This window comes from Halichoerus grypus, chromosome 11, assembly GCF_964656455.1.
Source record: "Halichoerus grypus chromosome 11, mHalGry1.hap1.1, whole genome shotgun sequence".
Lineage (NCBI taxonomy): Eukaryota > Metazoa > Chordata > Mammalia > Carnivora > Phocidae > Halichoerus > Halichoerus grypus.
In genome coordinates, this window is record NC_135722.1 from 55,448,369 (window position 1) to 55,469,862 (window position 21,494).

At 39.3% G+C, this 21,494-nt stretch overlaps 2 protein-coding genes across 4 annotated transcripts in view; both read left to right on the forward strand.

Moving 5' to 3' along the window:
• The window catches only part of ACER3 (alkaline ceramidase 3), a 159,212-nt gene that overhangs the window by 12,347 nt on the left and 125,371 nt on the right, over positions 1-21,494 (forward strand). The window contains exon 1 of one of the 3 annotated variants that reach the window (XM_078058574.1): positions 870-966. The exons of the other annotated variants lie outside the window; for them this stretch is intronic. The gene's annotated coding sequence lies outside the window, so the exon portion shown is untranslated. Of the gene's footprint in view, positions 1-869; positions 967-21,494 lie in introns of those variants that run through there. 3 annotated transcript variants of the gene reach the window in all.
• LOC118529862 (uncharacterized) lies at positions 908-7,210 on the forward strand. Its single transcript, XM_036082874.2, is given in 3 exon segments — positions 908-966; positions 5,444-6,361; positions 6,363-7,210. Coding segments are annotated over 2 exon segments (837 nt in total). The 5' UTR covers positions 908-966; positions 5,444-5,608; the 3' UTR covers positions 6,447-7,210.

Below are 21,494 nucleotides of genomic sequence, written 5' to 3' on the forward strand. Positions count from 1 at the left end.
CTGCTTCTCCTTCGGCCTGCCGCTCCCCCCTGCTTGTGCGCTTGCTCTCTCTCTCTCTCTCTCTCTCTCGCTCTCGCTCTATCTCTGGCAAATAGGTAAATAAAATCTTAAAAAAAAAATAAGTTTTTTCATTTTCTTTCTCTACCCAGAAGGAGAATTACTGGATTTTATGGCATTTCTATTTTTAATTTTTGGAGGAAATAACATACTGTTTTCTGTAGTGGCTGCACCAATTCACATTCCTACCAAGAGTACAATGAGGGTTCCCTTTTCTCTACATCCTCACCAACATTTGTTATTTGTCTTTCTGATATTAGCCACTCTGGTGTGAGGTGATAATCTCATTGTGGTTTTGATTTGTATTTCTCTGATGGTTAGTGATGTTGAGCATCTTTTTATGCATCTTTTGGCCATCTGTATGTCTTCTTTGGAGAAATGTCTATTCAGGTCTTCTGCCCATTTTTAATTGGATTGTTTGGGGGTTTTGGGGTGTTGAGTTGTATGAGTTTTTAAATATATTTTGGATATTAACCCCTTATCAGATATATCTTTTGCAGGGGTGCCTGGGTGGCTCAGTTGTTAAGTGTCTGCCTTCGGCTCAGGTCATGATCCCAGGGTCCTGGGATCGAGCCTCGCATCGCTCAGCGGGAAGCCTGCTTCTCCCTCTCCCACCCCCCCCCCCCGCTTGTGTTCCCTTTCTCGCTGTGTCTCTGTCAAATAAATAAAATCTTAAAAAAAAAAAAAAAGATGTATCTTTTGCAAATATCTTCTTTCATTATTAGGTTGCCTTTTCATTTTGTTGATGGTTTCCTTTGCAGTGCAAAAAAACTATACATATTTACATTGTATGATTTGCTAAATTTTGACAGATGTACTCCCGTGAACCTATCACCACAACCAAGATTTGAATATACTCATCATCCCAAAAAGTTTTCTTGTGCACCTTTGTTGCTTCATTGGTTTCAGGTAGGAGAGTAAATATGGTCCTTGTTACTCTATCTTGGGTGGATGTGTAATGTTCATTACTTTTAATCCTGTCTGTATATAGCCTATCTTTCTTATTATTGCCCTCTGTTAGAAGTCTTCATTATTTATTTGGTAAGCATGCTGTGTAGGTATCTTCATAAAATTGCTTTACCAGCTATGAGACTAGTACAAAGCCATGTGTACCATCAATAAATGGTTTGCTTCTTCACGAGATTGGACAAAAACAACGGCACTAATCCTAAAAATGACCTGAAATTTAAGTTGTATATTGAATTTATGCTTTAAAATCTATTTTGTTTCTTTTGCCTGGCAAATTTTTTCCCCAGATTTTTACTGTCAGCTATTATGTGCCCTTAGGTTTAAGGTGTTTATCTTGTAAATAGCAGATAGCTGATTCTCTTATTTTTAAAATTCAGTCTCATTTTCTGTCTTTCTGTGATTACTGATACATTTTTATTTCCACCCTTTTTATTTTTAAGATTTTATTTATTTATTTGACAGAGAGAGAGAGAACACAAGCAAGGGGAGCAGCAGGCAAAGGGAGAGGGAGAAGCAGGCTCCCCGCTTAGCAGGGAGCCCAATGTGGGGCTCGATCCCAGGACCCTGGGATCATGACTTGAGCCGAAGGCAGATGCCCAACCGACTGAGCCACCCAGGCACCCCATATTTCCACCCTTTTTTAAAAAAAAGATTTATTTATTTATTTATTTATTTGACAGAGAGAGACACAGTGAGAGAGAGAACACAAGCAGGGGGAGTGGGAGAGGGAGAAGCAGGCTTCCCGCTGAGCGGAGGGCCCGATGTGGGGCTCGATCCCAGGACCCTGGGACCATGACCTGAGCCAAAGGCAGACGCTTAACGACTGAGCCACCCAGGCGCCCCTCCACCCTTTTTTTTTTTTTTAATTTTTTTATTGTTATGTTAATCCCCATACATTACATCATTAGTTTTAGATTCCTCCACCCTTTTTTATAATGCTTTTTATTCTACATCTATATTTCTTGCCTTCTTTTGGCAGTGATAAGGTTTTTTATTCCCTTCTCCCCTCTGCTGGTTTGGAAGCTACTGGTTTGTTCTAGTTCTTTTCTTCTGGTGTTTATTTAAATATTTTTTGAATACATACTTAAAATCCAAACTTACTTCTTCTCTTCTTTTAGGTAATTGAAAGAAGCTACTTTAACTTTGTATATGCTCCTCCTAACTTACATGTTATTTGCCGGAGATAGAGCGAGAGAGAGAGCGAGTGCATGCTATTCAGTATGTAGTTCCACCTTGTATTAGTCTTTGCTGCATGACAAATTTCCACATACATAGTGGCTTAAAGTAACACACATTTATAATCTCACATTTTCTATGGGTTAGGAGTGTGGGCCTGGCTTAGCTGGGTCGTTTGCTTAGAGTCTCACAAGGCTGTAATCAAGGTGTTGGCTGGGGCTGTGGTCCCATCTGAAGCTTGACGAGGGAAGACTTTACTAGCAGAATTTGGTTCCCAGTGGTTGTAGGATTGAGGCTTCAGTTTCTTGCTGGCTTTTGGATGGAGGCTACTCTTAGCTACTGGAGTCTGCCCTGGGTTCCTTGCTGCATGAGACCCCCAAAATAGGCAACCCAACAATGTGTGGTAGCTTGCTTTTTCAACGCCAGCAAGGGAGTGAGAGACTCCAGCAAGATGGGTGCTACAATCTCATATAATATCACATACACATAAATATGTATATCTTGTCATCTTGCTGTATTCTGTTGGTTTGAAGCAAGTCACCAGTTCTGCCTACATACAAAGGGGGAGGGAGTTACACAAGGGCTTGGATACTAGGGGGTGAGGATCCTGGTGGCCACTTTATTTATTTAAGAGGGAGAGAGAGAGAGCGGGTGAGAGGGAAGTGGTGGGGAAGTGCAGAGAGAGAGAGTCTCAAGCAGATTCCACACTGAACTCAGAGCCCCACGGGGGGCTGGATCCCATGCCCCAAAAATCACAACCTGAGCTGAAACCAAGAGTTGGACACCCAACTGATTGTGTCACCCAGGCACCCCTATTTATTTTTTTAAAAATATTTTATTTATTTATTTTAGAGGGAGAGAGAGTGTACACAAGCAGGGTGAGGGGCAGAGGGTGAAGGGGAAGGAGAGGGACAAGCTGACTCTGGCTGAGCGCAGAGTGGATGCTCTGCTAGATCCCATGGCACCCTGAGATCGAGACCTAAGCCAAGACCTGAGCTGAAATCAAGTCACTTGTCAACCGACTGAGCCACCCCAGCACCCCCTGGTGGCCACTTTAGAATATGCTTGTCACAAACCTTGTGTTTATACTTCCAAAACGAGGTAATTGTTTTTATTGTTTTATTTGGTTTTTCCCTTAAACTAGATCACTGTGGAACAACTTTCTTACTGTTATTCTGTGCTATTGGGTGGTTACTTTTCTATTTCATTTAACTACTGAGTAGGTAGTCCTTCAAGCATTTCATATAGATGATCTCAGATCCACTTCCTATCCTTCCATGGTCCAGTGCCTTATCTCCTATTCCTGTGCGAGCATTTGAAACTCTACTTGCTATGATAATGAGACAGGCAATTCACTGCCCTACCTCTTTCTCTCTGTAGGACAGTCATAACCCAGCCTCCGTATAGATTTTCAGGTTCTTCTCAATTTTTCCCTCTGGGAATTACCTTTAGTCTTTGAGGAGTTGAACTGTGCATTGAAAAATATATTATTAGGGGCGCCTGGGTGGCTCAGATGGTTAAGCGTCTGCCTTCGGCTCAGGTCATGATCCCAGGGTTCTGGGATCGAGTCCCACATCAGGCTCCCTGCTCCTTGGGAGCCTGCTTCTCCCTCTGCCTCTCTCTTTCTCTCTCTGTCTCTCATGAATAAATAAAATAAAATCTTTTAAAAAAAAAAAATATATATATATATTATTAAGCTTTATCCAGTATGTCTAGGTATTTGTAATGCGAGGATTTTTGGGGTGTCTGCCATATTGCTCAATAGCTATTTATTTTAGCTAACGATTTATACATTTCAAAACTAGAAATACTATTAACTATATATACACATAAAAATGTATACTTACAGATATATAAGATAAGAACTTCAGATAATCAGTATTGGCACATGTGGAATATAGAGTTGAGAAGTATAATGGATAAAGACTTCCACAAACTGGCCCTTGATGACTTTTCTGATGTAATCTCTTGCCTTTCTAAACACTTGCACTTTATATTTCAGCAGTATAATTCAGCTTTTATTTTCTCGAACACAGAATGCAGCCTCATAGTTTCCTGTGTTTGCATACATTATTCTTTCTGATCTGGAATGTCCTGCTTTATTTCTCTCATCTCTTGGTTAATTTAGCCTTTTATTTTTTTTTTCTTTCACATTCATTTTTTCTCTTTAGCATTTTTAATTTTTATATTTTTCATTTCCAAAGGTTTTCTTTTACAAATCTGACAATTTGTGATAATTTTTTTATTTTTTGGTTATTTTTTGTTGCTTTCTTTTATTTCCTTAAATGTATCAAACATATTTAATATCTTGTATCCATTAATTTCAGTATCTTTCATCTTTGTCTGTTTCTGTTGCTTGTTTTTGTGTTCTTCCTTTATGGCTGCGTGTTTCCTTAGGTGTTCTTATGATTTTTGACGATGATTTCATTGTTCTGTAGACTTGGGAAGTCTTTGAGGCCATGTTAGGTTGTAAAGTCAGTGAAGGGTGGGGCCCTCGGATCTTGTTCATTGCTGTATCCAGGGCTTGTTACAGTGTTCACTACATGAGGCTTTCAACAAATATTTATTGAATGAATGATGTGTATATGTTTCACATAGTATTTTAATTATTTATGTATATGTCTATATTCTCCACTATATTGATAATTCCACAAGTTAAAAAACTTTTTAGCTTTAACTCAGTATCCATAGAACTTAGCACAGTGTCTAAGATAGGATTAAGTTCTCAGTAAATGTTAGTTAAACCAGTGAGAAATCGCTTGACATATTCAGCCCATTGTAATCTATAGAATAAAAAAGGTTTATTTTTTGCCTGGTTGTCATTTTGAAGCCATTACTTACTAGTGGAGATACTAGAGAAATGATGAATCAACTCATATAACCAGTAGTATGTCTTGATCATGACAGATTAAAGCAGAACCTTTTTTCAGACTGAACTATAAAACCAGAACTTTTTTTTTAAGTTTATTTATTTAAATAATCTCTACATGCAACGTGGGGCTCGAACTCACTATCCCAAGATCAAGAGTCGCATGCTCTTCCAACTGTGCCAGCCACGCCCCCTAAAACCAGAACTTTTGAAGTCCGGTGTCACTGAAGGCTGATCACATTATCAACTATTCAAGTACTTACTGATTTCAGGGCATTGTGAATATATAAAGTATTCAACAAATATTTACTAAATACCTACTACATGTATAGTACTTTGCAATGTTGTTTGATGGATTTTTTTTCCCAATAGGTTATGTGATACATGAGGTATAAACTCAAAATGTGAAAAGGTGACTAGCAGAAAAGATAAATGATTTGTTTCAGCAGTGAAAGAATTGTCTTAAGACAGTATCATTTCTGGCGGCGCCGGCCTTAGCGGCCGAGGAGAGCGGGAGGAGGTTGCGGCGGCGGGAAGATGGCTCCTTCTCCTACCAAACGCAAAGACCGCTCTGATGAGAAGTCCAAGGATCGTTCTAAAGATAAAGGGGCCACCAAGGAGTCAAGGGAGAAGGATCGTGGCAGGGATGAAACTCGGAAGAGACGCAGCGCTTCCAGTGGTAGCAGCAGCACCGGGTCCCAGTCCGGCTCTACCTCCAGCTCGGGCTCCAGCAGCAGCTCAAGCTCTTCTTCAGCGTCTAGCTGCTCGGGAAGCTCCAGCACATCCCGCAGTTCCAGCTCCAGCAGCATCTCTGGCTCGCCAAGTCCTTCTAGGCGCAGGCATGGTAACAGGAGGTTACCTGGCTCCCGCTCCAAATCCAAACCACCCAAAAGAGATGAAAAGGAAAGGAAAAGGCGGAGTCCTTCCCCTAAGCCCACCAAAGTCCACATCGGGAGGCTCTCCAGGAATGTGACCAAGGACCACATCATGGAAATGCTCTCTACCTATGGGAAAATTAAAATGATTGACATGCCTGTAGAAAGGATGCACCCCCATCTGGCTAAAGGCTATGCATACGTGGAGTTTGAGAACCCAGACGAAGCCGAGAAGGCACTGGAGCACATGGATGGAGGACAAATCGACGGCCAGGAGATCGCTGCCACCGCTGTGCTGGCCCCCTGGCCTCGGCCGCCCCCCAGGCGATTCAGCCCTCCAAGGAGGATGCTGCCACCACCTCCCAGGTGGCGTCGGTCGCCCCCACGAATGAGAAGAAGGTCACGCGCTCCCCGAGGCGCAGGTCCCTATGCGCCGGCGGTCTCGCTCACCTGCCCGCCGCCGCCACAGGAGCCGCTCCAGCTCCAACTCCTCCCGATAAGCAGGGCCCCCGGAGCTCTGCGCCCTGTGACTTTGATCCCATCCACTTCAGCTTTGTCACTTCTCTAGCCAAAGGAGAGTTGTTCGGAAAGAAATTCCTCACTCAGGGCAGGCTTTGAAGACAGCAGCTGAGACATTTCCTCTGAAGGCAGAGTTCCAGAGGAGTATTCATGGTTTGGGGTTGTGCCTGTAAGCATGCCCTCCAGTTTTCTGGCTAGAAAGCTCCCACATTTCCAGTTCCTAAGAGAGTGCATCCAGTGGCAGAGCCAGCAGGGACAAAGCAGGGCTCCAGGTGGTAGTGTGGCCGCAGCCTGGGGGTGGGGTACCTGTTTCATTTCCACAAATGACTGGGGGCCCGTTGGGCGTCCCGGTCCTGCCCTCGCTTCGTGGTCTGCAGGGTCCCTCAGGAAAGGGTGCACCTGGGTGCAGCTGTCGTTCCTGCTCGCCTGGCCCTGCTCCCCTGATCGAGTCCTCTTCCCACACCTGTGGTCAAATGGCCCATGTTAGTTCCGAGAAATGGTTCTGTTTCTACATGTACTCGCATGCGCACGCACACCCCATGTCTCCCTTCCTCTGAAATTGGTGAGCATAACGAGAGCCAGCTCAGCAGGGTCATCACGGATCACCCCCTGCTGCAGCTGCTGCTCAGGGTGGTCTTGCAGGTTACCTGGGCAACATGTACATTGCTTCTCTTGGCTTTTATTGTACAGTCAGTACTATAAATTTGTTGTTTTTTGAGTTTTGTAACTTATAGCATTTTAGGCGCTGTTGTGTTTGTACTTTGTTGTGTAGAGTGAAGGGATTGTGTTGAATAAACAGGATTAGAATACAAAAAAAAGAAGTATCATTTCTTTAGTCATATGGATCACAAATGAATAAATTCTGTAGACATTCAGATGAGTCTAGTATAGTTGCCAGAATTACATGGCTTGCTTGGCTCTTAAGATTTATTAGGATAGACCAACACTTACGATTGTGTCTCTCTTATTCTCGTTCTTTCCTTTTGCTTTTTCTTTTTGCATGTTGTGGTGTTAGGAACACAGCTTGTTAAAGAGAAATGACATGAGATTGAATCTAGATATTCCCACTTGGTAGCAATATGACACTGGGAAAATTCCTTAATCTTGCTGTGGCTCAATTTACTGATATGTAAACTAAGAATGATAAGACCCAGCTCACAAGGTGATATTTTATATTAGAAAGATTATGTAAATAATGTCACTAATTTAGTTCCAGGCATATAAACTCAATAGATACTAGTACTCTTCTGCTTTATTCTTTTTCTTTTATTATTTAATTTGTGTGATTTTTTTCACTATTTCATTCTCATTCTTTTTTAAAATAAAAATCAACTTTAAAATAAAGTCAGTATTTAGATGAAAGGTTAATGGAAAAGACCATGGAAATATTCCAGTTATATGTATGTGTGGTTGTAAGAGCATTGCTGTTTTAGTTGGATCACAGAGAAACCTTTGTTTGCTACATGGGACACTTGTCTTGGCTGACCTATCTCATTTTCTCTGGTTTTCTTTAAAGCAGTTTTTTTTTTTAGACCTTTAAAAGCTGACACTCAGGGGCGCCTGGGTGGCTCAGTTGTTAAGCATCTGCCTTTGGCTCAGGTCATGAGCCCAGCGTCCTGGGATCAAGCCTCGCATCGGGCTCCCTGCTCGGTGGGAAGCCTGCTTCTCCTTCTCCCACTCCCCCTGCTTGTGTTCCCTCTCTTGCTGTGTCTCTCTCTGTCAAATAAATAAATTAAAAAAAAAAAAAAAGCTGACACTTGGGCAATGAATACTCTGAAAAAAAGTCTTGTTCCAGTGGAAATTGACCCAAAGTTATTTGGGTAGAACTAGCACTAGAACAGTTCTTTTGGGGGTGTGGTGAGGGAGAGGGAGAGAGAGAATCTTAGGCAGGCCCCATGCCCAGTGTGATGAGGGGCTTGATCTCACAACCCTGAGATCATGACCTGAGCTGAAATCAAGAGTCCAACGCTTAACTGACTGAGCCACCCAGGCGCCCCTAGAACAATTCATTTGAGAGATTTGGGAATTCAAAAAATTTAAAAACTTGTCTTATAATCTTTAATTTTTTCTCTACTGCTTAGGAATTTGATTTAAATTAAGCACTGTTTAAGACTTTAAATGAAATAAATTCATAAACTTATATTTTACTCAATGTGTTCTATTGGAGCAAGTATTTAGTTGCTTACACTGTTAAAGAATGAGATACTGCTAAACATTAACAACTAATTATACATTTTCAAAAACAATTCCACAACTCAGATAGCTTTTCATGTTTAGAAAATACATATCTCAATGATTTGTTTTCATTATTCATATTGATTTGGAAGCTGACTAAAAGAAATGAATTATTTTTATTTCATTTTGCAGAAAACTGAAATTCCCAGGAGGTTAAAGATATTTAATTCAATAAATATTTAAGAAACATATTTATAACCACCAATTAGAGATAAAATCACTAAGACATTTAAATTACTTTATTTTACTTTAGATTCTAAATTATTCATAATTATAAAATAAAATGTTTTACTTAATTTTTTTCATTTTGTGGATTTTTTTTTTTAAAGATTCATTCATCCACTTCAGAGAGAGAATGAGTGCAGTGAGGGGCAGAGGGAGAGGGAGAGAGAAACCTTAGCAGACTCCTCATTGAGCTTAGAGCCCAACATGGGGCTCCATCTCACGACCCCGAGAACACGACCTGAGCCAAAGCCAAGGGTTGGATGCTTAACTAACTGCACCACCCAGGGGCCCCTCATTTTGCGGATTTTTTTTAAAAGACTTTATTTATTTATTTGAGAGAGAGTGGGAGAGAGAGCGTGGTGAGGGGAGGGGCAGAGGGAGAGGTAGAAGCAGACTCTCTGCTAAGCCCACATCGGGCTCCATCCCAGGACCCTGGGATCATGACCTGAGCTGAAGGCAGATGCTCAACCAACTGAGCCACCCAGGTGCCCCTCATTTTGTGGATTTTTAAAAAAATGTAATAGGACATTTCAATCCAAATCAACATAAGAATAAGAAATAGTTGATAAAAATGGAAAGAAAACAGGTTATTAGTACCCTTGCATTTGAATCCTGACTTTACCTTGTTCAAGCTGTCTGATCTTGTATATATTAGGACAAATTGCTTAATTTTGATTTCACTTTGTTAGCTGTCAGATTTGATTAAAAATACTTATAGGTTGGTTTTGAGTATTAAGTTAAACAAAGTAATGACCTTATGCACTCTAAAGTACCATATAAAATGTTGGGTAATGGCTTTCTTAAGAATTTAGAATATCAGATTATACACTGAAATTTAAACTTCCTTTTCATCCATGAACTGAAAAAGTATTCATTTTTCTGTTTTAAAAGTCTCATTTTTTGCTACAAGTAAGCTCTACCTAACACGGTGTCTAAGCCTCATAATCGGTGGTCATATAATTGTGGAGTGAAGGAATGAATACATTCAACCTCTTGATACCAACATTATGTATTATTATTAACCTCTTTACTAGATAGATGGATACAGATGCCTTTGTAACTTATTCCAATAAGTCTCATCAAGATGTAGAGATATTACCTTAAGCCCTCAAATAATAGCACAGGCGTGTAATTGCTGCAGACTTGGGAGGCAGCCTAGTTTAATTGATAGACCTATCTATACCCTGGGCTTGAGTCCAGTTCTGCCCCTTACTGGTTGAGCAAAAGTGGACAAGTCATTTAATCATTTAAGTCTGGGTTTCTCTAGTCTACTTCTTAACAGGGTTACTTTGGGAATTTAATGTTAGTGTATGTGAAAGTATTTATAGACTATATAGGAGTATAAAATACAGAAATTTTTGTTTTATTAAGATTGACAAGAATATGAGCTGAACCGTATGGCTTATTTTTACATTCATGAAAGTGTACAGAAAATACTATTGCAAAGATCTCACAAGTTTGGGTATTTGAAAGGACTCATGAGTCTCCATAGAGCATATTCACCTAAGGCTTTTATTTAAAGTTAAAGGATATGGTGTAGCAAGAGAAAGAGAGAGTGGATAAGCATTAAGAATGTGGGGGACATCAAGGGGAAACTTTCTGGAATCCTAATTTGTATACAGGTCCATTTCATCCCTGGATTGAACCACCAAGATCTGTGTAATAAATCTTGGGTTGTGGAGAGCTCAAGGCAGTTCATAGTGGGGTATTTTTGTGTTGCTCTGGTCATGTAGTCAAGCCAGGCTGGCTAACCAGTTCTATCAGGTGAAAACCTGTCAGTAAACAAACTGGTTTACAGGTCACCTGGGAGTTTTGGACTTTAAACAGCACATCATAAATCTAATTGACTTTATCTTTTTTTTTTCAAAGGTTTTATTTATTTATTTGACAGAGAGAGAGAGAGATCACAAGTAGGCAGACAGGCAGGCAGAGGGAGAGGGAGAAGCAGGCTCCCCGCTGAGCACAGAGCCCGATGTGGGGCTCGATCCCAGGACCCTGGGATCATGACCTGAGCCGAAGGCAGATGCTTAACCATCTGAGCCACCAAGGCGTCCCTAATTGACCTTATCTTGTCCAAGAGCCAGATACCCAGATGTCCTCAGAAATGAAGATAGAGTTTTCCCAGTCCAGCTGTAAATTGACCCTATCGTACACAATTATATTCAGAGCACCTACTATGTACAAGGTATATGGTATGCCTTTGGAATTGGCATCAAGACATCATCCTTGACAACCAGAAAGACTAGTGAAGAAAAAAACAGAAAATCAACAAAGTGGTATTGGCAGGGGAGTAAGCACCTAACTCTGTCACAGTCTCTAGGTGATTTCCTGCTTACTTATTTAAGGCTTTACTGAGGAAGTAACAATTTAGATGGTTTTAAATGATGGGTAAAATTTTGCCAATGTCTAGAACAAGTGCCTAGCCAAGTAGGCATTCAGTAATATTTGATGTATTTAATTATTATATTTATGTACCTAAAGTAGGGAACAATATGTTCAAATCCATATATGATAAAAGTGCGAAGCTTTTCTGGGGAACAGATAATCTAATATGGCTGTGCAAAGAACACATGGTGGTAATGGCAAAGTGATTTAGGGACAGATTATTAAAGCTCTTGGGGCACCTGGCTAGTTCAGTTAGAAGAGCTTATGTCTCTCCCCCTGCTCGTGCTCCCTCTGTCTCTGTCTCTCATAAATAAAAATCTTAAAAAAAAAAAAAAAAAAAAAAGAATTACTTCTTGGCGTTTGGCACCAGACCTCACCAACATTCAAAAACTACATCATTAGGGCGCCTGGGTGGCTCAGTCCGTAAAGCGTCTGCCTTCGGCTCAGGTCATGATCCTGGGATCATGGGATCAAGTTCCACGTTGGGCTCCCTGCTCAGGGGGGAGCCTGCTTCTCCCTCTGCCTGCCGCCCCCCCCCACTCCTGCTTGCGCTCTCTCTCAAATAAATAAAATAAAATCTTTAAAAAAAAAAAAAACTACATCATTAATATAAATAACATTTTTATGAAAAAAAGCAAAACAAAATTTAGTGATAAGAGTGGCATTGCTTTACAGTTTTTGGAGGTGTCTTTAATGTCTGGCTTAATGGAAGTCAGCTGGATTCTCATATCTACTTCTGCATTTTATCTGTGTTGTAATATGTTATTTCAATTGAAGTGTATAAAGAAATTTAGGATTTACACCAACATATGTAGTTGGGAAAGGGAGGACTGTTTTTTTGTTTCTTTTTTAAGATTTTATTTATTTGACAGAGACACAGTGAGAGAGGGAACACAAGCAGGGGGAGTGGGAGAGGGAGAAGCAAGCTTCCCGCGGAGCGGGGCTCGATCCCAGGAGCCTGGGACCATGACCTGAGCCAAAGGCAGACGCTTAACGACTGAGCCACCCAGGCGCCCCAGGGAGGACTGTTTTACTAATAGCCTTTCTAGATAATTGTGGGTGTTCTTCTTTGATAGTATACCAAAACTTGACAAGTGTCAGTCTTAGTCATGTGTTTTGGAGTGTGTTGTTGGGGTTCGGAGCCGACAGCCAAGAAAGTATTCAGTATTTTGGCAGGAAGTAAGAAGATAGAATTTGTTTCAGATAATGGGCCCTACTTTGCACAGACATTTTTAAAATCCTCATTGGTGACCTCCCTACCACTGCTGAGTAGTTTATGTGCTTCCTCTTTTATTTAATGACTTTTTCAGCAATTAGATCTGATGAAATTATTTATGCCATAGGCAACAGGGAAGATTTAAATTCTGAGAACTCGGGGCGCCTGGGTGGCTCAGTCATTAAGCGTCTGCCTTCGGCTCAGGTCACGATCCCAGCGTCCTGGGATCGAGCCCCGCATCGGGCTCCCTGCTCCGCGGGAAGCCTGCTTCTCCCTCTCCCACTCTTCCTGCTTGTGTTTCCTCTCTCGCTGTGTCTCTCTCTGTCAAATAAATAAATAAAATCTTTAAAAAATAAATAAATAAATAAATAAATAAATTCTGAGAACTCATGAAAAGATTTTAAGGAGGCATACAGCATAGGGAATACAGTTAATAATACTGTAATACACTTAGCATGGGAAGCATTCAGTAATGTATAAAATTGTTGAATCACTGTGTTGTACACTTGAAACTAACATTATATGTTGACTATATTTCAATTAAAAATTTAAAATTTTAATAAAAGTGTTTCAAGGAGGAACCACTACTTGTTAAAGGATATACAGATTTCTAGGGAAAAATTACTTCCTTTTGTGGCCTTTTTTGTCAACGTTAAAAACAATATTAACATAACAGGTCATATTTATTGGCACTATGTGTCAACCACCATGCTAAGCACCTTATTTAATTATAATGAAAAATCTGTTTCGGGAATATTTATGATGATGGTCCTGCATATTTAGAGTTATTTCCTCCTTCTATGGAAAGAAAGTGAGTAACTTTCTTAACACTTTTGACATTTTATTAGTTTTTCAGCGAAGTTATGTATTTGCATGCTTTTGGTTGCCTTTTGTGTAACCAATTGGGAATATATTCTTTCATCATAGAAAACTCTCTTAGTCATTCATGGCTTCTCTTCCCTCTCTCCCATCTCACAGCCATCTTAGTTCAGTTCCTTATCATCACTTATTTGGATTATTGCAATCATATCCTATTTGTCCCCTTTCTACCATATCCAGTCTCTCAAGTTTATCTTTTTTTTTTTTTTTTTTTTTTTTTTTTTTAAAGATTTTATTTATTTATTTGAGACAGAGAGAATGAGAGAGAGAGAGAGAGCACATGAGATGGGGGAGGGTCAGAGGGAGAAGCAGGCTCCCTGCCGAGCAGGGAGCCCGATGCGGGACTCGATCCAGGGACTCCAGGATCATGACCTGAGCCGAAGGCAGTCGCTTAACCAACTGAGCCACCCAGGCGCCCCTCTCAAGTTTATCTTAAAGTTATTTGTCTCTTTATCATTCCTCTGCATCATTTGCTCCCCATTTGCTCTCTCTGGAATAGAGTTCAGACTTTGTGCAGTTTGGTAGGGAGAGCATAGACATGTTGTCCATGTTTATATTTGTTCCACTTTATCAGAGTAGCTGTATGTACCTCCCAATACAACTTGCCTCCTAGACTTAATAAAAGTTACTTGTCATGGTTTCCTAGGCACACCATGTTCTTTCTTGCTTTGTACATTCGTGTGCTGTCTCTGCCTCGAATATTGTTCTCTGCACTTGTTTAACTCCTATTTACCCTTTAAGGCACACTGAAATACCATCTCTTCTGTGAAATTTTTATCAATTATACCAAGCCAAGGGTTAATGAATTGATACCATTTTCTATGAACTTCCATTATGGTATGTGGTATTTTTTTAATTGATGTTAAAATTATGTTCATATGTTCATAAAATTATGTTCATATGGATTTCCTTTGTGGAAACCACTTTTCTTGTTTTTCTTATTAGAGAGTAATTACTTTCTTATTGTGGAAAATTTTGAATCAGTCAGCAGATATTGATTGGTTACTTTCAGTATGCCAGGCACAGTGCTAAGCCTGGGAAAAACTGGTGAAATCTTCATGAAGTATATAGTTTAGACTTGGGGAAGTACTTAAACAATTCAGCTCTTCAAAATGTTGTGAAAGGAAATGTAGAAAATACAAAGAAGCAGAAAAAGAAAATGAAAAGCACCAGTAATCACTCTGCTCAGCATTACATTACAAAATGAAATGTAAAAATCAGACCTGGCCCAAGCAAGCCCATGAGGCACTATTGATCTGCATAGGCGGTGGCTTAGATTCCGTGCTACCCAACTCCTGTGTCATCCACCCCTGTGACCTCATGGACCGTTTCTTAGGAGCAGTTAATTGTTTGCTGTACATCCTCCATACTGTCTTCTCTCTCTCTCTTTTTTTCTCTGCACACACACATATTTTAAAAATAAAAATATATGACTGTGCCTTGTGTAATATTTTGTGGCCTGATTTTCTCAATGAAGGTAATGAATACTTCCATTCTTTAAAAAGTAATTTAGAAGATAAACTATTTTAATTCTATATGAGCTTACTTTAAATTAAAAAAAAAATACATCAAGCCTACATTTCTCTATCAAAAGTGAAAAAATTTTTGTTCACCCCCGTCATGTGAAGTAATTCATGGAACATATGTTCTTTTACTTTTCACTTACTTTACCTTTTTTTTTTTTTTTAGACCTCATACAAGTTAAGATAAGAGGGCCTGAAATATGGCAGTGATAGTGAGGATGAATGTAAGGGAATTCTAGTGAACATTCCCACCCCTTGCTCATTGCCCTTCTGCCTCTTGTGATAGCTCAGGACTCCTTTCCATCTCTTTCCTCTTTTCCTTTTCTTCTTCCCCAACTAGGAAGTCTGGTTTTTTTGTTTTTTGTTTTTTGTTTTTAAGATTTTATTTATTTGTCAGAGAGAGAGACACAGAGAGAGCACAAGCAGGGGGAGAGGCAGGCAGAGGGAGAAACAGGCTCCCCACTGAGCAAAGAGCCTGATGTGTGGGACTTGATCCCAGGACCCTGGGATCATGACCTGAGCTGAAGATAGCTGCTTAACCAACTGAGCCACCCAGGCATCCCGGAAGTCTGTTTTATATGCACATAAAGCAGTAAGCAAGATACTTGTATAAATGTACATAAAGATGTTCGCTGAAGTATTGTTTAATAATAAAAAAAAAACATAGAAACAACCTAGAACGTCCAGTGATATGGGAATAGATAAATAAAATTTGGTATATTCCTATGATAGCATACTGTACAGCAGTTGAAAGGAATGAACTATTGTAATTATCTACTGGATCTCTCAACTGTAATTTTTATTGATAAAAACTTTGCGGAGTGATAGAGTTATCCTATTTATTTATTTATTTATTTTTTAAAGATTTTGTTTATTTATTTATTTGACAGAGAGAAACAGCATGAGCAGGGGGAGGGTGAGAGGGAGAAGCAGGCTCCCTGCTGAGCCGGGAGCCCGATGCGGGACTCGATCCCAGGACTCCAGGATCATGACCTGAGCCGAAGGCAGTCGCTTAACCAACTGAGCCACCCAGGCGCCCTAGAGTTATCCTATTTAGATAAAAATAAAAAGCACAAAGCAAAACTATATGTTTATGGACATACATATATGTAAAATAATTTTTAAATGAATTACAATTATGCATCCAAATTAACACTAGCCATTACCTCTGGAAATGTGTGAAGGGGGATTGGACTGGAGAGATGGTTGACTTTGATTATATCAGTAATAGTTCATTTACTTTATTAAAATAAAAAGCTTGATGCAGACTGGCAAAATGTAAGTAATGATCAGTTGTAGGTGGGGGTGTATTTGTTACATTATTCTTTTTTCTGGATTATACAGTTTCTGTAATTAAAGGTCATTGTATAGTGTCTGCACAAAATAGATATTTAATGAATTTCAGTTTTCTCTGTTTTTGTCAACTGTTCCTACAGGAGGAGTGGATCATTGTAGTATCAGTAAATAACTGGGATGTTACACAGCCAGTTTAATATCCCAGTTATTTAAAGCTTCTCCAGCCACTTTAAAGATACCCTCCCCTACCCATGGTGATATATTTTGAGGTACAAATTCAGGAAATAAACATTCTTTATGACAGATTGGGCCAGGAACCTGTTCTTAGGAGAAATACCAATATACCCTGTCTAGCAACTTTTGTATTGTTTCATGGTTATTGTTTCTGCACTTAGAAGTCTTCTGTAGATTACAACTCAATAGACACTATGTCAAATAATTTATTGTGAAACCTGTGTTATTTAGCTAATTGGTTTTTTTCTTCCAAGTTTTTATTGATTGATTTTTAAAGATTTTATTTATTTATTAGAGAGTGAGAGAGAGAGGGAGAGAGGGCGAGGGCAAGGGCGTGTGCATGAACGGGGAGGGACAGAGGGAGCCTGGCTTGGGGTTTGATCCTAGGGCTCTGGGATCATGACCTGAGCCAAAGGCAGATGCCTAACCGACTGAGCCACCCAGTTGCCCCTATGTTGTTGTTGTTTTTTTTCTTTTAAAGATTTATTTATTTTGAGAGAGAGAAAAAGAAAGAGAAGGAGAGCATGGAGGGGGAGGGGCTGAGGGAGAGAGAAGCAGACTGCCCGGTGACTGCAGAGCCTGATGCAGGACTCAATCTCATGACCCTGAGATCCTGACCTGAGCCAGAATTAAGAGTTGGACGCTTAACCTACTAAGCCACTCAGGCACCCCTTTCTTCCAAGTTTTTATTTTTTAATTTTTATTTTTAAAGATTTTATTCATTTATTTGAGAGAGAGAGAGAGAGAGAGAGAGAAGGAAAGCACAGAGGGAGAGTGAGAGGGAGAAGCCGACTCCCCACTGAGCAGAGACCCTGACGTGGACCCTGAGATCATGACCTGAGCCAAAGGCTGACACCAACCGACTGAGCCACCCAGGCACGCCGCCCCCCTCCCCCCCGCCGAGTTTATATTTAAATTCCAGTTAGTTAACATACAGTGTATATTAGTTTCAGTTGTAGAATTTAGTGATTCAATACTTACAAACACCTGGTGCTCGGGGCACCTGGGTGGCTTAGTCTATATATATACACACACCCACACCACACCTTCTTTATCCATTCATCTATCTGTGGACACTTGGGCTCTTTCCATAATTTGGCTTTTGTGGACAACACCTGGGCTCTTTTCATAATTTAGCTATTGTTGATAATGCTATAAACATCAGGGTGCACGTATCCTTTCAAGTTAGTATTTTTGTATGCTTTAGGTAAATACCTAGTAGTGCAATTGCTGGATCATAGGGTAGTTCTATTTTTAACTTTTTGCGGAAACTCCGTGTTGTTTTCCAGAGCGGCTACACTAGTTTGCATTCCCACCAACAGTGTAAGAGGATTCCCCTTTCTCTGCATCCCCACCAACATCTGTTTCCTGTGTTGTTAATTTTAGCCATTCTGACAGGTGTGAGGTGGTATCTCATCGTGGTTTTTGACTTGTATTTTCCTGATGATGAGTGATGTTGAGCATCTTTTCATGTGCCTGTTAGCCATCTATATGTCTTCTTTGGAAAAGTTCTATTCATGTCTTTGGCTCATTTCTTAATTGGATTATTTGTTCTTTGGGTGTTGAGTTTGATAAGTTCTTTATAGATTTTGGATACTAACCCTTTATCAGATATGTCATTTGCAAATATCTTCTCTCATTCCATAGGCTGCCTTTTAGTTTTGTTGATGTTACCTTCTGGTGTAGTCATGATTTTTAACTGATGCATTTCAGCTCTAAGTAAATGAAGAGTGAGTGAAAAATTATAATGAGACTAGTTTTGAGTAAAGGATAAATCTGATACATGAGATTAATTTGTGAGTAAAGAATTACTCCATTACATCATAATTGAATTGCTTCTAAAATAATGTCTATTAGTTTTTGAATATCTTTACTATTGTGTAAATTTGGCACTAGTTTAATTTGCATGAGGGCAGAGTCTGTCTGGTTTTCCTTTGTATTCCATTATAGTGCTTTTCATAGTAGACATTCAGTAAAGACTTGTTTTTGAATGAGTGAATAAATGTAAAGCTGCTGCTCTTAAGAAATTTAACATAAGATGATAGATGTAAATACTTACATTTTGATTTAGTGAAAAGAGAGCTATCTGTGCAGGGCAATCTGTACTAAGTGCCAGATGAGGGGTTAGAACAGTCAGTGCTGTAAGAAGAGGGAGTGATCATTTTCAGTAGGGTGACTAAGCAAAACTTACTGAGTTGGGCCCTGAAAAGAAAGTTTCAATGAAAATGGAGAGGAAGTAGGGATTATCAAAATAATCATTTTCTGATTTTGTTATTTCAAAATGCCTCTTCATCCTGAATATGGTTTGGAAACTTCCCCTTTTTTGACCTGTGGATAAATCTGGAGTCTTCATTTCACTAAGTATTTCTCCAGGGAGATCAGGACCATCTTATTTCCCTTGTTCTTCTAATTCATGTCTTCTGTATCATTCTTTTCTGTTAATTGTTTATTCTCACTGTTTAGCTCTCATCTTTGAGCCTTCTTCAAAGCAGCATTATATAAAGATAATATTCTTTTTTTGCTATGAGTCTGTCCCTTTCCCTGTGACCTCCATCTTAATGGACTATAGTTTACCTGAGCCGTAACTAATGTGGAGCTCCCAAGGTCTTCTGTTCTCTCTTTAAGAGACCACTGTGTACTTGGCCTTTCTTCCCAAACCTAAAATGTACTTCCTCTTGAACTTAATATGAACATTTTCATTTTTATTATTTTAGAATAAATGGTTTTATTTTTATTATAACATACATGCAGTAAAGTGAAAATAGAATGTATGTTTCAAAAAAATAATGTAAAACCAGTTTTCATAAATTAAATAATTTTTTGAAGCTATTATATGTACTCTAAAGAAAATAGAATGACTCTTGTATTAGTAGTGATATAAATACTTCTTATCTTTCCTTCTTTCAAGGCATAGCTCCAGTGCTAGCTCCTTACTGAATCTCTTCTTGGGTTCCCTCCCTTCCCCTGAGTATGTTGTTGGGTGCTCGTTGGTCCTGCCATTCTCCCTTGCTAGTTGGTTACCTGTCTCTCTTTCCTACTAAATTGTATATATATTTTCTTAGAACAGGAACCAGGGTTATTCACTTGCTAAACCTTTCTTCTCATCTCCCATCTCAGTGACTTACCCATAGGAAATAGTTAATAAATGTTTGTCAAATTGAACTGAATTTGTACTTAAAATTCTTTAAAGTAAGACATACCTGTATTGGTTTCCTGTTTTTATTCTGATATCTGTCTTAAAAGCTACTAAGGAGTACCTAATACTGTAATATGCATTTGTGTGATTTTTTAAAACTCTGGGTGGAATAGCTTATACTACAATTTTCTTTGTTTTTCTTTATTATTGTTTTAATTGGAAGGCAAACTTTCTCCCTTCTGACAACTGTTCTGAGCTGATCTAAGTACCAAGACAATTCCCAGGCAGCACTTAATTTTTATTTTATTTTATTTTTATTTTATATCCATTAATTAACATATAGTGTATTATTAGTTTCATAGGTAGAGTTTAGTGATTCATCAGTTGCATATAACACCCAATGCTCATTACATCAAGTCCCCTCCTTAATGCCCATCACCCAATACCCCATCCCCCTACCCACCTCCTCTCCAGCAACCCTCAGTTTGTTTCCCGTAGTTAAGAGTCTGCTATGGTTTGTCTTCCTCTCTGATTTTGTTTTATTTTATTTTTCCCTCCCTTCCTTTCCCTATGTTCATCTGTTCTGTTTCTTAAATTCCAGCACCTAATTCTTAACATAGCAAGATTGTGGAAATTCCTGTATAATGTCCAGTGGATCTTTGTCATATCAGAAATGATCTTTTTGGGTCATATTTATTGTTTTCATCATACTTCTTTAAAGAATTTCAATATTTTGGGTCCCCCCCCATTTTACAGGTCAGGAAACTAAGTCTTTTTTTTTTTTTTTTAAGATCTTATTTATTTGCTTGTTAGAGAGCACAAGCAGGAGGAGCTGCAGGCAGAGGGAGAAGCAGGCTCCCCGCTGAGCAAGGAGCTGCATGCGGGCTCAATCCCAGGACCCCGGGATCATGACCTGAGCGGAAGGCAGCCGCTTAACCAACTGAGCCACCCAGGAGTCCCAGGAAACTAAGACTTAGGCATAAATAAGTTTCCCAAGTTAACACAACTAGAAAGTGGTATGAATAAAATGTTGCCTGATATAAATTGAGGAGATTAAATTAGATGATCTGCCTGTCTTCTTTCAGCTCCAAAGTCTCTGAAGTTCTGGGAGTCTTTAACATCATTTGAACATTTGTATAAGCAGTAAAATATTTGACAAAATGAACTTGCTTTGGGGAAAGTGTCGGGTTGCTTTCAAGCTCCAACCAGTTTCCTGCTCTCACGGAGATCATTTGCTGACTGTGCAGGAGGGCTCCTCACAGTGGCAATGAAGTAATACCTATCATTTTTTCAGCTTCACCAGGTTTTAATGCTTCCGTTTTTTTTATCTTCCATTCTGGGTGGTGGTTATACTCTTGAAAATATAATTGAGCTCTCAATGTCTACCCAGTTGCCCCAGGGCTTTCTTGTATCCAGCAAAATTCAGAACCGGTAAGACTGCTGAGCGCACTGGCTCCACCTACTGTCATGCTGAGGCAGACATCTTCCTACTGTTATCCATTGAGAGTTGTTTCAAATTTACCTTTGCATATTGCCTTTTCCCCCTGACTTTCTTTCCTTTACTTTTGATATTAGAGTTTTCTTTTCATTTACCAAAATTTGCTTTTACTTATTAAGAAATCTCTAAATTATGGGAATGTTGTTAACGTCTGTAATTTTTATTTGGTGGGAGAATACAAAGAAATTGTGTTTGGGGGTATGAAAATATTGTAGTTCTCAGATTTAAAAAAATTCCTTAAGTCTATATTCAAGGAGGATTCCCTCTATAAAAAAATATTTTTTTGCTTGAATGTTTTAGTGTACTTATTGTGTGGTATATGAATGAATCTCTAGTTTTTACTTCTGGTAAAAAAAGCATCCCAAACCCAGGTAAACTCTAATTAGAAGTAATTTAGCCTTC